This window comes from Bombina bombina, chromosome 1, assembly GCF_027579735.1.
Source record: "Bombina bombina isolate aBomBom1 chromosome 1, aBomBom1.pri, whole genome shotgun sequence".
Taxonomy (NCBI): Eukaryota; Metazoa; Chordata; class Amphibia; order Anura; family Bombinatoridae; genus Bombina; species Bombina bombina.
In genome coordinates this window covers 1,111,484,772-1,111,501,409 of record NC_069499.1, presented here as the reverse complement: position 1 = coordinate 1,111,501,409, position 16,638 = coordinate 1,111,484,772, and the positions used below count along the sequence as shown (strand labels likewise).

General features: G+C 42.1%; 1 protein-coding gene across 1 annotated transcript in view; it reads right to left on the bottom strand.

Annotated features, from left to right (window-relative positions):
• ARHGAP23 (Rho GTPase activating protein 23) overlaps nucleotides 1–16,382 on the bottom strand; it is a 289,496-nt gene extending 273,114 nt beyond the window's left edge. Inside the window, exon 1 of the mRNA XM_053697729.1 lies at nucleotides 16,234–16,382. Within this exon, the coding sequence (XP_053553704.1) occupies nucleotides 16,234–16,287 (54 nt within the window). The 5' untranslated portion in view covers nucleotides 16,288–16,382. The remainder of the gene's footprint in view (nucleotides 1–16,233) is intronic.
• Between the last annotated feature and the right edge of the window lie 256 nt (nucleotides 16,383–16,638).

Below are 16,638 nucleotides of genomic sequence, written 5' to 3'. Positions count from 1 at the left end.
GGCCGATCCAATCAGCCAATCAGATTGAGCTTGCATTCTATTGGCTGATCGGAACAGCCAATAGAATGCGAGCTCAATCTGATTGGCTGATTGGATCAGCCAATCGGATTGAACTTGATTCTGATTGGCTGATTCCATCAGCCAATCAGAAAATTCCTACCTTAATTCCGATTGGCTGATAGAATCCTATCAGCCAATCGGAATTCGAGGGACGCCATCTTGGATGACGTCCCTTAAAGGAACAGTCATTCGTCGTTCAGTCGTCGGTCCGGATGGATGTTCCGCGCTGGAGGTCTTCAGGATCCTGCCGCTTCGCTCCGGATGGAAGAAGATCGAAGATGCCGCTTGGAGAAGATGTTTGCCGGTCCGGATGTCCTCTTCTTGCCGGATAGGAGGAAGACTTTGGAGCCTCTTCTGGACCGGATTATGGATCGCCAACCCCCGCTTGGGTTGGATGAAGATCTTGGAGCCAGGACGGATCGGTGATACCTGGATGGTGAAGACAAGGTAGGAAGATCTTCAGGGGCTTAGTGTTAGGTTTATTTAAGAGGGGTTTGGGTTAGATTAGGGGTATGTGGGTGGTGGGTTGTAATGTTGGGGGGGGGGGTATTGTATGTTTTTTTTTACAGGCAAAAGAGCTGAAATTCTTGGGGCATGCCCCGCAAAGGGCCCTGTTCAGGGCTGGTAAGGTAAAAGAGCTTGTAACTTTTTTAATTTAGAATAGGGTAGGGAATTTTTTATTTTGGGGGGCTTTGTTATTTTATTAGGGGGCTTAGAGTAGGTGTAATTAGTTTAAAATTGTTGTAATATTTTTCTTATGTTTGTAAATATTTTTTTATTTTCTGTAACTTAGTTCTTTTTTATTTTTTGTACTTTAGCTAGTTTATTTAATTGTATTTATTTGTAGGAATTGTGTTTAATTAATTTATTGATAGTGTAGTGTTAGGTTAATTGTAGGTAATTGTAGGTAGTTTATTTAATTATTTTATTGATAGGGTAGTGTTAGGTTTAATTATAACTTAGGTTAGGATTTATTTTACAGGTAAATTTGTTATTATTTTAACTAGGTAACTATTAAATAGTTCTTAACTATTTAATAGCTATTGTACCTGGTTAAAATAATTACAAAGTTGCCTGTAAAATAAATATTAATCCTAAAATAGCTATAATATAATTATAATTTATATTGTAGCTATATTAGGATTTATTTTACAGGTAAGTATTTAGCTTTAAATAGGAATAAGTTATTTAATAAGAGTTAATTTATTTCGTTAGATAAATATTATATTTAACTTAGGGGGGTGTTAGTGTTAGGGTTAGACTTAGCTTTAGGGGTTAATCCATTTATTAGAATAGCGGTGAGCTCCGATCGGAAGATTAGGGGTTAATAATTGAAGTTAGGTGTCGGCGATGTTAGGGAGGGCAGATTAGGGGTTAATACTATTTATGATAGGGTTAGTGAGGCGGATTAGGGGTTAATAACTTTATTATAGTAGCGCTCAGGTCCGCTCGGCAGATTAGGGGTTAATAAGTGTAGGCAGGTGTCGGCGACGTTGTGGGGGGCAGGTTAGGGGTTAATAAATATAATATAGGGGTCGGCGGTGTTAGGGGTAGCAGATTAGGGGTACATAGGGATAACGTAGGTGGCGGCGGTTTACGGAGCGGCAGATTAGGGGTTTAAAAAAATATGCAGGGGTCAGCGATAGCGGGGGCGGCAGATTAGGGGTTAATAAGTGTAAGGCTAGGGGTGTTTAGACTCGGGGTACATGTTAGAGTGTTAGGTGCAGACGTAGGAAGTGTTTCCCCATAGCAAACAATGGGGCTGCGTTAGGAGCTGAACGCTGCTTTTTTGCAGGTGTTAGGTTTTTTTTCAGCTCAAACAGCCCCATTGTTTCCTATGGGGGAATCGTGCACGAGCACGTTTTTGAGGCCGGCCGCGTCCGTAAGCAACTCTGGTATCGAGAGTTGCTTTTGCGGTAAAAATGCTCTACGCTCCTTTTTTGGAGCCTAACGCAGCATTTGTTTGAACTCTCGATACCAGAGTTAATTTTATGGTGCGGCCAGAAAAAAGCCCGCGGAGCGTTAACAGCCCTTTTACCGCCGAACTCCAAATCTAGGCCTTAGTGTCTATAAAACAATGGGAGCTGCCATGTTGTAACTTAGGTTAACTTCTCTGCTGTGGTTAATTAGGTACAGTTATAAACAAGTCACTAGAGTGTGCAGCCAATGGCTGTGTGGAATATAACAGTGTTCTGCACTTCCATTTCTAACAGGAACTGAAAAGCTCACAATTTTATAATGGTATTACAAGAGATTTTGAATGGTATTACAGGTGATTTTGGGTTTAAGAATGGTATTACAGGAAAAGGGGACAAAATAATGAAAGTATACTGCAGAGGTTTTTTTATTTATATATATATATATATATATATATATATATATATATATATATATATATATATATATATATATATATATATATATATATATATATATATATACATACCTATTTTTTGAGGATTGCACCCAGGTCTACTATACACCACCTAGGTTGGAGTGCTGGGCTAATTGACACATTATATATATATATATATATATATATATATACATACACACACACACACACACACACACACACAATTTATCATTTTATATTACAATCTCAAATTGTTTAATGTCCCTTTAAGCATGACAATAATTTCATGTCAATAAACTTATACAGTATATACAAACAATGTATTATTTTTTAGGAGCCCCATAACCCCATTCTTACCATGATAGAGAGGAGCTCTAACCCCTTTAGATTGTACAATATTTGTTAGACAACCCCAGCCAGCTGACAAGGAACAATTGGCAAGGGAAGTATGCACCAAACCCTGAACAATATGACAGCATCTACGTAAACTATACATAGTCACACACATATGTGTAAATCTTCACTTACACTGTACAGAGTGATGAAGGTTCCACAACTTTTCAGTTCACTTCTGATTACTTTTATCAAGAGAATTTATCAAGAGAATTTATCAAGAGAATTTAGGGAGGAGATTAAAAATGAAAGAAAACATCTGTTAAAAAAGGCTTCCTGATGGCATGATACTGTATGTACAAAATACCTATTGCTATCAGTGAATGCAAAAGTATGTTTAGTAAGATCCACAGTTTGTTGTCTGGATGCTTGAACTGCAATACCCAGCATGTAGATATAATAGTAGGTTATTTTGTTGTTGTTGTGTTTTTCTTTGTCTACCATTATTAATGATGCCACAGTCTCAGAAAACCATCATTAGAAGTTGTGTGAAGAGCCATTAAACAGCCACCTAACGTGGTATACCACACTGTCAGTATCAAAACGGTCTCTTATCCATTTAGTCCATAAAGGTATATAAAGATTCAAAATAACCCACTGTTTGCTCTATCCATATTGTAAGGGCACCCAAAGACTGCCATTTTCCAATTCAAAATCTGGATTGTCAAGGTCCTATAATTGACATTTCAGGAAAACAGCTGATTACTTCTGGTGAAAGAAATTCTTCACTACATTCTGGTATTGAGGTCTTGTAGGAAGATGTGAGGATATAAAGCTGGTGCAAAACATATAAAACGTTTTAACAAGATTTATAAGCTTTCCTTTGTACCAATGATTACTGCTAACTTCAAGTAATTGTCAATGACTTCACAGAAGCTTGTTTTGGAGTTGCTTGTGCATCAGATCAACTTGAGGAAGGCCTGGCTGCATGGTGGCATTAATGGGATTGTTAGAGACTTTCCTTGCAGAATTCTTTGTACCGCTGGTAGCTTTGCCCATATGCACAGTAAAGGAGGATGCTATGGAGCAGTTGAAGATTTAAGAGTCATGTAAGAAGAGAGCAGTAGAAAATTTTGACTGACCCGCAAACATATTTAAGCATATTAATTATTTTAAAGGCAGTATACATTTTGAGAGAATGTAGGAGCTGGAGGTTGATAATAGTTTATTAGGAGCCAATAATGTTGCAAGGTGCTGTAAAAGTCTTAGGCAGTATGCTTACTGAACCAGGAAATTAGTTCCTAAATGCGCAGCAGGCGCAAAATAATTAATTATGATTGTCATAGCAAACATGTGCTGATTTTGCATGGCCAGGCATTAAGTAGGCCTCTGGCTGATTAGACAGCTTACACACCTTTTACCCTAAAGTTCTACCTTCCTCCTTACACCACTAATAAATCCAAACTGCTTTTTATCCAGGCAAAAGCTGTAGCCTCAAGTTTCTAATATAACCTTATGATCTGTCACAGTGTTATAGAGCTGTATTACAAACTCTACCTACACAGAATGCTACAGGCCTGCACTGCACACCAACTACACAGAATGTTACAGGCCTGCACTGCACACCAACTACACATAATGTTATATGACTACACTGCACACCAACTACACAGAATGATACAGGCCTGCACTGCACACCAACTACACAGAATGTTACAGGCCTGCACTGCACACCAACTACACAGAATGTTACAGGCCTGCACTGCACACCAACTACACATAATGTTATATGACTACACTGCACACCAACTACACAGAATGATACAGGCCTGCACTGCACACCAACTACACAGAATGTTACAGGCCTGCACTGCACACCAACTACACATAATGTTATACGACTACACTGCACACCAACTACACAGAATGTTACAGGCCTGCACACCAACTACACATAATGTTATATGACTACACTGCACACCAAATACATAGAATGTTATAGGCCTACACTGCACACCAACTACACAGAATGTTACAGGTCTGAACTGCACACCAACTACACATAATGTTATATGACTACACTGCACACCAACTACACAGAATGTTACAGGCCTGCACTGCACACCAACTACACATAATGTTATATGACTACACTGCACACCAACTACAAAGAATGATACAGGCCTGCACTGCACACCAACTACACAGAATGATACAGGCCTGCACTGCACACCAACTACACAGAATGATACAGGCCTGCACTGCACACCAACTACACATAATGTTACAGGCCTGCACTGCACACCAACTACACATAATGTTATATGACTACACTGCACACCAACTACAAAGAATGATACAGGCCTGCACTGCACACCAACTACACAGAATGATACAGGCCTGCACTGCACACCAACTACACAGAATGTTATAGGCCTGCACTGCACACCAACTACACAGAATGTTACAGGCCTACACTGCACACCAACTACACAGAATGTTACAGGCCTGCACTGCACACCAACTACACAGAATGTTACAGGCCTGCACTGCACACCAACTACACAGAATGTTACAGGCCTACACTGCACACCAACTACACAGAATGTTACAGGTCTGCACTACACACCGACTACACAGAATGTTATGGGCCTACACTGCACACCAACTACACAGAATGTTACTGGCTTACACTGCACACCGACTACACAGAATGTTACTGGCTTACACTGCACACCGACTACACAGAATTTTACAGGCCTACACTGCACACCAACTACACAGAATGTTACAGGCCTGCACTGCACACCAACTACACAGAATGTTACAGGCCTGCACTGCACACCAACTACACAGAATGTTACAGGCCTACACTGCACACCAACTACACAGAATGTTACAGGTCTGCACTACACACCGACTACACAGAATGTTATGGGCCTACACTGCACACCAACTACACAGAATGTTACTGGCTTACACTGCACACCGACTACACAGAATGTTACTGGCTTACACTGCACACCGACTACACAGAATTTTACAGGCCTACACTGCACACCAACTACACAGAATGTTACAGGCCTACACAAAATGTTACAGGCCTACACTGCACACCAGCTACACAGAATGTTACTGGCTTACACTGCACACGGACTACACAGAATGTTACTGGCTTACACTGCACACCAACTACACAGAATGTTACTGGCTTACACTGCACACAGACTACACAGAATGTTACAGGCCTACACTGCACACCAACTAAACAGAATGTTACTGGCTTACACTGCACACCGACTACACAGAATGTTACAGGCCTACACTGCACATCAACTACACAGAATGTTACTGGCTTACACTGCACACCGACTACAAAGAAGGTTACAGAAACGTAGGATTGCAGTACTTGACTGGGTATGCACACTTGGAAAGCACTCACTTTCCTTACTGGCTATTGGTATATAGAGGGATGTTACTTGGGCAGAGAGAAAGCTTCTGTTAAAATATAACTTATTTCAATTGTTAAATAAAATAAAAAACTCACACGCATTTAAACATAATTATATACTTTGGCAGTATACAATTGTGTGCCCAATATACCAGTGTTTAGTAATAGTTAATACCTACATCCTAGGTCAGCATTTATAGTGATATCACCTTACCACACAGGGAATTTATGTTGACAGAATCACGATTACTTTCTATTAGTTTACTAATGTGTTAACATGTGTGTGAGTTTTTCATTTTATTTAACAATTGAAATAAGTTATATTTTAACAGAAGCATTTTCTATGACCAAGTAACATCCCTCTATATACCAATAGCCAGTAAGGAAAGTGAGTGCTTTCCAAGTGTGCATACCCAGTCAAGAACTGCAATCCTACGTTTCTGTAACCTTCTTTGTAGTCCGTGTGCAGTGTAAGCCAGTAACATTCTGTTTAGTTGGTGTGCAGTGTAAGCCAGTAACATTCTGTTTAGTTGGTGTGCAGTGTAAGCCAGTAACATTCTGTTTAGTTGGTGTGCAGTGTAAGCCAGTAACATTCTGTTTAGTTGGTGTGCATTGTAGGCTTGTAACATTCTGTGTAGTCCGTGTGCAGTGTAAGCCACTAACATTCTGTGTAGTTGGTGTGCAGTGTAGGCTTGCAACATTCTGTGTAGTCGGTGTGCAGTGTAGGCCAGAAACATTCTGTGTAGTCGGTGTGCAGTGTAGGCCTGTAACATTCTGTGTAGTCGGTGTGCAGTGTAGTCATATAACATTATGTGTAGTCGGTGTGCAGTGTAGTCATATAACATTATGTGTAGTCGGTGTGCAGTGTAGGTCTGTAACATTATGTGTAGTCGGTGTGCAGTGTAGGCCAGAAACATTCTGTGTAGTCGGTGTGCAGTGTAGGCCTGTAACATTCTGTGTAGTCGGTGTGCAGTGTAGGCCTGTAACATTCTGTGTAGTCGGTGTGCAGTGTAAGCCTGTAACATTCTGTGTAGTCGGTGTGCAGTGTAAGCCTGTAACATTCTGTGTAGTCGGTGTGCAGTGTAAGCCTGTAACATTCTGTGTAGTCGGTGTGCAGTGTAGGCCTGAAACATTCTGTGTAGTCGGTGTGCAGTGTAGGCCTGTAACATTCTGTGTAGTCGGTGTGCAGTGTAGGACTGTAACATTCTGTGTAGTCGGTGTGCAGTGTAAGCCTGTAACATTCTGTGTAGTCGGTGTGCAGTGTAAGCCAGTAACATTATGTGTAGTCGGTGTGCAGTGTAGGCCTGTAACATTATGTGTAGTCGGTGTGCAGTGTAGGCCTGTAACATTCTGTGTAGTCGTGTGCAGTGTAGGCCTGTAACATTCTGTGTAGTCGGTGTGCAGTGTAAGCCAGTAACATTCTGTGTAGTCGGTGTGCAGTGTAAGCCAGTAACATTCTGTGTAGTCGGTGTGCAGTGTAAGCCAGTAACATTCTGTGTAGTCGGTGTGCAGTGTAGGCCTGTAACATTCTGTGTAGTCGGTGTGCAGTGTAGGCCTGTAACATTCTGTGTAGTTGGTGTGCAGTGTAGGCCTGTAACATTCTGTGTAGTCGGTGTGCAGTGTAAGCCTGTAACATTCTGTGTAGTCGGTGTGCAGTGTAAGCCAGTAACATTCTGTGTAGTTGGTAATAGATAATATTGCGACCACTGCATGATGTCCACACAGAATATTACAGGCCTACACTAAGGCTGCCAACAAGGAATGTTATAAGTTTGTACTGAGCACTGCCTACACAGAAGTTTACAGGCCTGCTCTCAGCACTGCCAATATTAAATGTTACAGACGAATCTGTACAATTTCAAAACGCTATGGAGTTTCCTTCACGTGGCTCTAAACGATCTTTAGTGAAACACATTAGTAAGCGCCTGTGTCAAGAGAAGCCGGGTGCTAGCTGTAACAAACATTAAACCAAGAGTTCCTGCACTTCCGGTCACAGTTTGAATACGTGATGAAAAAGTTAAAAGTTCTTTCTTTATTTGATACAAAGTAAAAGCATAGGTTTCGGCAATAAAAAAAACAAATAAATGTCCAGTGATAGTCCCAGTCTATCATTGGACATTTATCTGTTTTTAATGCTGAAACCTAAGCTTTTACTTTGTATCAAATAAAGAAAGACTTGGTTTCATAAAATGTTACAGGCCTGCACTGAACGTTACCAACATAAAATGTTACAGGCCTGCACTGAACGTTACCAACATAAAATGTTACAGGCCTGCACTGAACGTTACCAACATAAAATGTTACAGGCCTGCACTGAACGTTACCAACATAAAATGTTACAGGCCTGCACTGAACGTTACCAACATAAAATGTTACAGGCCTGCACTGAACGTTACCAACATAAAATGTTACAGGCCTGCACTGAACGTTACCAACATAAAATGTTACAGGCCTGCACTGAACGTTACCAACATAAAATGTTACAGGCCTGCACTGAACGTTACCAACATAAAATGTTACAGGCCTGCACTGAACGTTACCAACATAAAATGTTACAGGCCTGCACTGAATGTTACCAACATAAAATGTTACAGGCCTGCACTGAACGTTACCAACATAAAATGTTACAGGCCTGCACTGAACGTTACCAACATAAAATGTTACAGGCCTACACTGAATGTTACCAACATAAAATGTCACAGGCCTACACAGAATGTTACAGGCTTGAATATTTAAAGTTACAAGCCTAAACTGAGCACTTCCCACAGAGATGGTTTACAAGCCTGCACTGAGTGCTACCTAAACAGAATGTTACAGACCTGCACCGAGTGCTACCTACATAGAATGTTACAGACCTGCAACAAGCTCTGGCTACACAGAATGTTACAGACCTGCACCGAGTGCTACCTACATAGAATGTTACAGACCTGCACTGAGTGCTACCTACATAGAATGTTACAGACCTGCAACAAGCTCTGGCTACACAGAATGTTACAGACCTGCAACAAGCTCTGGCTACACAGAATGTTACAGACCTGCAACAAGCTCTGGCTACACAGAATGTTACAGACCTGCAACAAGCTCTGGCTACACAGAATGTTACAGACCTGCAACAAGCTCTGGCTACACAGAATGTTACAGACCTGCAACAAGCTCTGGCTACACAGAATGTTACAGACCTGCACCGAGTGCTACCTACACAGAATGTTACAGACCTGCACTGAGTGCTACCTACACAGAATGTTACAGACCTGCACTGAGTGCTACCTAAACAGAATGTTACAGACCTGCACTGAGTGCTACCTACACAGAATGTTACAGACCTGCACTGAGTGCTACCTACACAGAATGTTACATACCTGCACCTAGTGCTACCTAAACATAATGTTACAGGCCTGCAAAGAGTGCTAACTACATAGAATGTTACAGACCTGCACCGAGTGCTACCTACACAGAATGTTACAGACCTGCAACAAGCTCTGGCTACACAGAATGTTACAGACCTGCACCGAGTGCTACCTACACAGAATGTTACAGACCTGCACCGAGTGCTACCTAAACAGAATGTTACAGACCTGCACCGAGTGCTACCTACACAGAATGTTACAGACCTGCACCGAGTGCTACCTACACAGAATGTTACAGACCTGCACCGAGTGCTACCTACACAGAATGTTACAGACCTGCACCGAGTGCTACCTAAACAGAATGTTACAGGCCTACAACAAGCTCTGGCTACACAGAATGTTACAGGCCTGCAACAAGCTCTGGCTACACAGAATGTTACAGACCTGCAACAAGCTCTGGCTACACAGAATGTTACAGGCCTACAACAAGCTCTGGCTACACAGAATGTTACAGGCCTACAACAAGCTCTGGCTACACAGAATGTTACAGGCCTGCAACAAGCTCTGGCTACACAGAATGTTACAGACCTGCACCGAGTGCTGGCTACACAGAATGTTACAGACCTGCACCGAGTGCTAACTACACAGAATGTTACAGACCTGCAACAAGCTCTGGCTACACAGAATGTTACAGGCCTACAACAAGCTCTGGCTACACAGAATGTTACAGGCCTACAACAAGCTCTGGCTACACAGAATGTTACAGGCCTGCAACAAGCTCTGGCTACACAGAATGTTACAGACCTGCACCGAGTGCTGGCTACACAGAATGTTACAGACCTGCACTGAGTGCTAACTACACAGAATGTTACAGGCCTGCAACGAGTGCTAACTACACAGAATGTTACAGGCCTGCAACAAGCTCTGGCTACACAGAATGTTACAGACCTGCACTGAGTGCTACCTACATAGAATGTTACAGACCTGCAACAAGCTCTGGCTACACAGAATGTTACAGACCTGCACCGAGTGCTACCTACATAGAATGTTACAGACCTGCACCGAGTGCTACCTACATAGAATGTTACAGACCTGCAACAAGCTCTGGCTACACAGAATGTTACAGGCCTGCAACAAGCTCTGGCTACACAGAATGTTACAGACCTGCACCGAGTGCTACCTACACAGAATGTTACAGACCTGCACTGAGTGCTACCTACACAGAATGTTACAGACCTGCACTGAGTGCTACCTAAACAGAATGTTACAGACCTGCACTGAGTGCTACCTACACAGAATGTTACAGACCTGCACTGAGTGCTACCTACACAGAATGTTACAGACCTGCACTGAGTGCTACCTACACAGAATGTTACATACCTGCACCTAGTGCTACCTACACAGAATGTTACATACCTGCACCTAGTGCTACCTAAACATAATGTTACAGGCCTGCAAAGAGTGCTAACTACATAGAATGTTACAGACCTGCACCGAGTGCTACCTACACAGAATGTTACAGACCTGCAACAAGCTCTGGCTACACAGAATGTTACAGACCTGCACAGAGTGCTACCTACACAGAATGTTACAGACCTGCACCGAGTGCTACCTAAACAGAATGTTACAGACCTGCACCGAGTGCTACCTAAACAGAATGTTACAGACCTGCACCGAGTGCTACCTACACAGAATGTTACAGACCTGCACCGAGTGCTACCTACACAGAATGTTACAGACCTGCACCGAGTGCTACCTACACAGAATGTTACAGACCTGCACCGAGTGCTACCTACACAGAATGTTACAGACCTGCACCGAGTGCTACCTAAACAGAATGTTACAGGCCTACAACAAGCTCTGGCTACACAGAATGTTACAGGCCTGCAACAAGCTCTGGCTACACAGAATGTTACAGACCTGCAACAAGCTCTGGCTACACAGAATGTTACAGGCCTACAACAAGCTCTGACTACACAGAATGTTACAGGCCTACAACAAGCTCTGGCTACACAGAATGTTACAGGCCTGCAACAAGCTCTGGCTACACAGAATGTTACAGACCTGCACCGAGTGCTGGCTACACAGAATGTTACAGACCTGCACCGAGTGCTAACTACACAGAATGTTACAGACCTGCAACAAGCTCTGGCTACACAGAATGTTACAGGCCTACAACAAGCTCTGGCTACACAGAATGTTACAGGCCTACAACAAGCTCTGGCTACACAGAATGTTACAGGCCTGCAACAAGCTCTGGCTACACAGAATGTTACAGACCTGCACCGAGTGCTGGCTACACAGAATGTTACAGACCTGCACTGAGTGCTAACTACACAGAATGTTACAGGCCTGCAACGAGTGCTAACTACACAGAATGTTACAGGCCTGCAACAAGCTCTGGCTACACAGAATGTTACAGACCTGCACTGAGTGCTACCTACACAGAATGTTACAGACCTGCACCGAGTGCTGGCTACACAGAATGTTACAGACCTGCACCGAGTGCTGGCTACACAGAATGTTACAGACCTGCACCGAGTGCTGGCTACACAGAATGTTACAGACCTGCACCGAGTGCTACCTACACAGAATGTTACAGACCTGCACTGAGTGCTACCTAAACAGAATGTTACAGACCTGCACCTAGTGCCACCTAAACATAATGTTACAGACCTGCACCTAGTGCTACCTACATAGAATGTTACAGACCTGCACCTAGTGCTACCTACATAGAATGTTACAGACCTGCACTGAGTGCTACCTAAACAGAATGTTACAGGCCTGCAACAAGCTCTGGCTACATAGAATGTTACAGACCTGCAACAAGCTCTGGCTACACAGAATGTTACAGGCCTACAACAAGCTCTGGCTACACAGAATGTTACAGGCCTACAACAAGCTCTGGCTACACAGAATGTTACAGGCCTGCAACAAGCTCTGGCTACACAGAATGTTACAGGCCTGCAACAAGCTCTGGCTACACAGAATGTTACAGGCCTGCAACAAGCTCTGGCTACACAGAATGTTACAGGCCTGCAACAAGCTCTGGCTACATAGAATGTTACAGACCTGCAACAAGCTCTGGCTACATAGAATGTTACAGGCCTGCACTGAGTGCTGACTACACAGAATGTTACAGGCATGCAACAAGCTCTGGCTACACAGAATGTTACAGGCCTACAACAAGCTCTGGCTACACAGAATGTTACAGGCCTGCACTGAGTGTTGACTACACAGAATGTTACAGGCATGCAACAAGCTCTGGCTACACAGAATGTTACAGACCTGCAACAAGCTCTGGCTACACAGAATGTTACAGACCTGCAACAAGCTCTGGCTACACAGAATGTTACAGACCTGCAACAAGCTCTGGCTACACAGAATGTTACAGGCCTGCAACAAGCTCTGGCTACACAGAATGTTACAGGCCTGCAACAAGCTCTGGCTACACAGAATGTTACAGACCTGCAACAAGCTCTGGCTACACAGAATGTTACAGGCATGCAACAAGCTCTGGCTACACAGAATGTTACAGACCTGCAACAAGCTCTGGCTACACAGAATGTTACAGACCTACAACAAGCTCTGGCTACACAGAATGTTACAGACCTGCAACAAGCTCTGGCTACACAGAATGTTACAGGCATGCAACAAGCTCTGGCTACACAGAATGTTACAGACCTGCAACAAGCTCTGGCTACACAGAATGTTACAGACCTGCAACAAGCTCTGGCTACACAGAATGTTACAGACCTACAACAAGCTCTGGCTACATAGAATGTTTAAGGCCTGCACTGAGTGCTGACTACATAGAACGTTTAAGGCCTGCACTGAGTGCTGACTACATAGAATGTTTAAGGCCTGCACTGAGTGCTGACTACATAGAATGTTTAAGGCCTGCACTGAGTGCTGACTACATAGAATGTTTAAGGCCTGCACTGAGCATTTACCCGAGAGAATATTGTAGGTTTACCTTCAGAGCTGGCCACAACAAATGTTACAGGCCTGTAATGAGTGCTACCTACACAGAATATTATACGCCTGTTACAGACATGCACTTTAAGCTGCCCACTAAGAAAGTGTGCTGCCTTATGTGAATGTTACAGGCATGCATTGAGAGTTGCTTATTTAGCCTTTGTTTATGATGATATCATCATATATACACAAGAAAAAAGTGCCCGGATAGTTCAGGAAATAGAGATTCTCACTGGAATGTTTAACTATACAGTTTCAAATCAGACCAAAAGGAATTCCATTTGCTAGTGGGTACCACTGTTTTTGAGATAATGTTTTGTAATATAGTTATGTTTTAGTATTGAAAAGTTTTCAGTGAGTGTTGGTATCTTTTTCTCGTTATACTGTTTTTTCCATGCACCCTGGTCATTACTATAATGAACAGGGAGAGTGCACCTTACTGTGATAGTTATATAATCAACTGCTCCTGCTGGCATTTTCAAGGTCCACAGAACTTAGCTGATTATCCAGCCCACACACATGTATTTATGTGTGTATTTATAATTATATATTATGGCTCATTCAGAAATGATTAATATTGACAAGAAGACTTACAACTCATGTGCAATAGTTGTTTGTGTGTATGTCTTATAAATAGCAAGTTATATGCTGGAGTAGTATACAAATACAACAATATTATAGTACATAGTAATATGCATTTTGACAAATTTATTTGAAATCCAACAAGAGTATTGTGGAATCAACCACACATGTGGGATGTAGATACAAAAATGTAGACCAGTAGAAAAACTTAGGATCTAGAAGTAAAATGCTAGGAGCCATGGCTCATGGGCCTCCCAGGTATATATTAAAGGCATCTGAATTATACTACTGCTACTCTAATTATATATATATATATATATATATATATATATATATATATATATATATATATATATATATATATATATACACACACACACACATATACACACATTCACACAACATACTTACATATACATACACACACAGTGTTGGACAATTTTCACCAGTCATTTATTACCAGGCTAGTAAGATTTAACACTGAGTGGTCTAGTAACAAATGTGTGTTTATGTGTGTTCGTGTATATATAGACACATTTAAATTACTGGGGGAAAAACATATATTGGGTCATTATCAGGGTAGAGAAAAATGAAAGGATGGAAAGATTAGACCACCAGAAACACACTGATTGTTGCCATAGTAACTATGTCCTAGCAAGCAAATGAGTCAGACATCTTTACAGCAAACCACAAAAATCTATTAAAACACTGAAACATAACACAGAGAGAGAATGAGGGAGCGGGCGGGCCCAAAATATACTGTACATGTCAGAGCAAGAGGTTCAAAACAGGATCTTATATTCAGCTCTCACTTTGACAATAGGTTATTGAGCTACTCTCAACTTAGGGATTCTATGCTATGATATGTAATATTATCTGCAGATAAATATTTACACCAAGAGAACAAAATATAAGTATATACACACTAATGTATACATGTTATATGGTAAATACAACTTCACTGTATGTATACCAAGGCAAGTAATCAACCAGTTTGCATGAACTGTTCTGTCAATATAACACTGTGAAGCACAAAATGTACAAATCTGCTTTCTACACACACATATATCCTATCCACATATTATTCTGCATACCCAACTCAAATACTAGTAATACATACAGTGTTTAGGTCACAAGTATAAATGCACACTTTAGAAATTGTTGCATACAAGCACATGTATACCATATATCCATCACAGATACTGTAGGTTGCCAAGCATTTACAAACGACACGGTTTACCCACACAAGCTTTATGAATAAGCACAAATCCTGTATACAAACTGCACACATCCACTTATTGAATTTTATTGTATGCACAATGGACACACCCAAACATAAACATATTCGCTGCATCTGTGTGTGTATATATATATATATATATATATATATATATATACACACACACACACACACACACACATAAATACATATATACACACCTATACATATGGACACATAAAATAAATGCAATAACGAACTACTTACTACACACACAACGAAATATCTCACACACACACAGACACACACACTTTAGTTGGATAAATATTGATCCCGGTCTGTGCAGATAAACATTAGTAAGAATATGATATGATACACTAGAAGTGGTGATATATGGGCTCCTATGACAACTAGGGGGTCTTTAATCATATACTTAGCTAACCCCTTAAAGCACAGACCATCCTGATCCTTAAAATGCACAACCTACTGCTTACTGAAGCCCTCTGAGCATACCTCAACCGCTAGCAAAGGACAACCTTTAAAATAAACCCTACCCCATCCACCAGTGTCAATAATCACTTACTGTCAGGCACCCACTAGTGCAATGATCCACTCATGATAGGGTACCATATCAACCCACACCCCCTTACAGCACACCCAAAGTTTATGAACCCCCAGACCCACTAGTAACCATTCGTACACAACCCTGAATATCATAATCGTACCATACCCAGTCATGCCAGGGCCAGTCACCGAAGCCCACAGCCATAACCAAAGAGACAGAAATACCTAACAAATCCAGATCCCCTTACACCACCCTGCCCACCCAGCAGTTACATAGGGCCGGGGTCTTGTCGAGAAGGCTGGTCATACCACAATCCCCTAGGAAAACACAGAATACACTTACTTGTGCCGTGGGGGGAGACGGGGATCCCACCAAGCAGAATGCCACGCCATTCATTTGGTGGAGGGCCGTGGATCCCTGGCAATGGCTGGACCCTTCCTCCTCCTATCTAGCTGGATCTGCGCGTCTCTCCCTCCTCACAGGATAACAGAGGACCTCTCCTCCTCCTCTGACACTCCCCTCCTCCTTGTAGAGAGTATGCTGGAGGCAAGGAGGGGAAATACAGGGCAGGGGTGGAGGAGGGGAGCTGTCATTCTGAGGAGATACACACAGGCAGGCTGAGACAGAGAGAAGAGACACTGGTGAGTGGCTGACAGAGAAGGGGAGAACATATACAGAAGAAAAACATACACAGACTAGAGCAGCGAGAGGAGACATGAAACACAGAGGCAACTCTAAAGACATTCA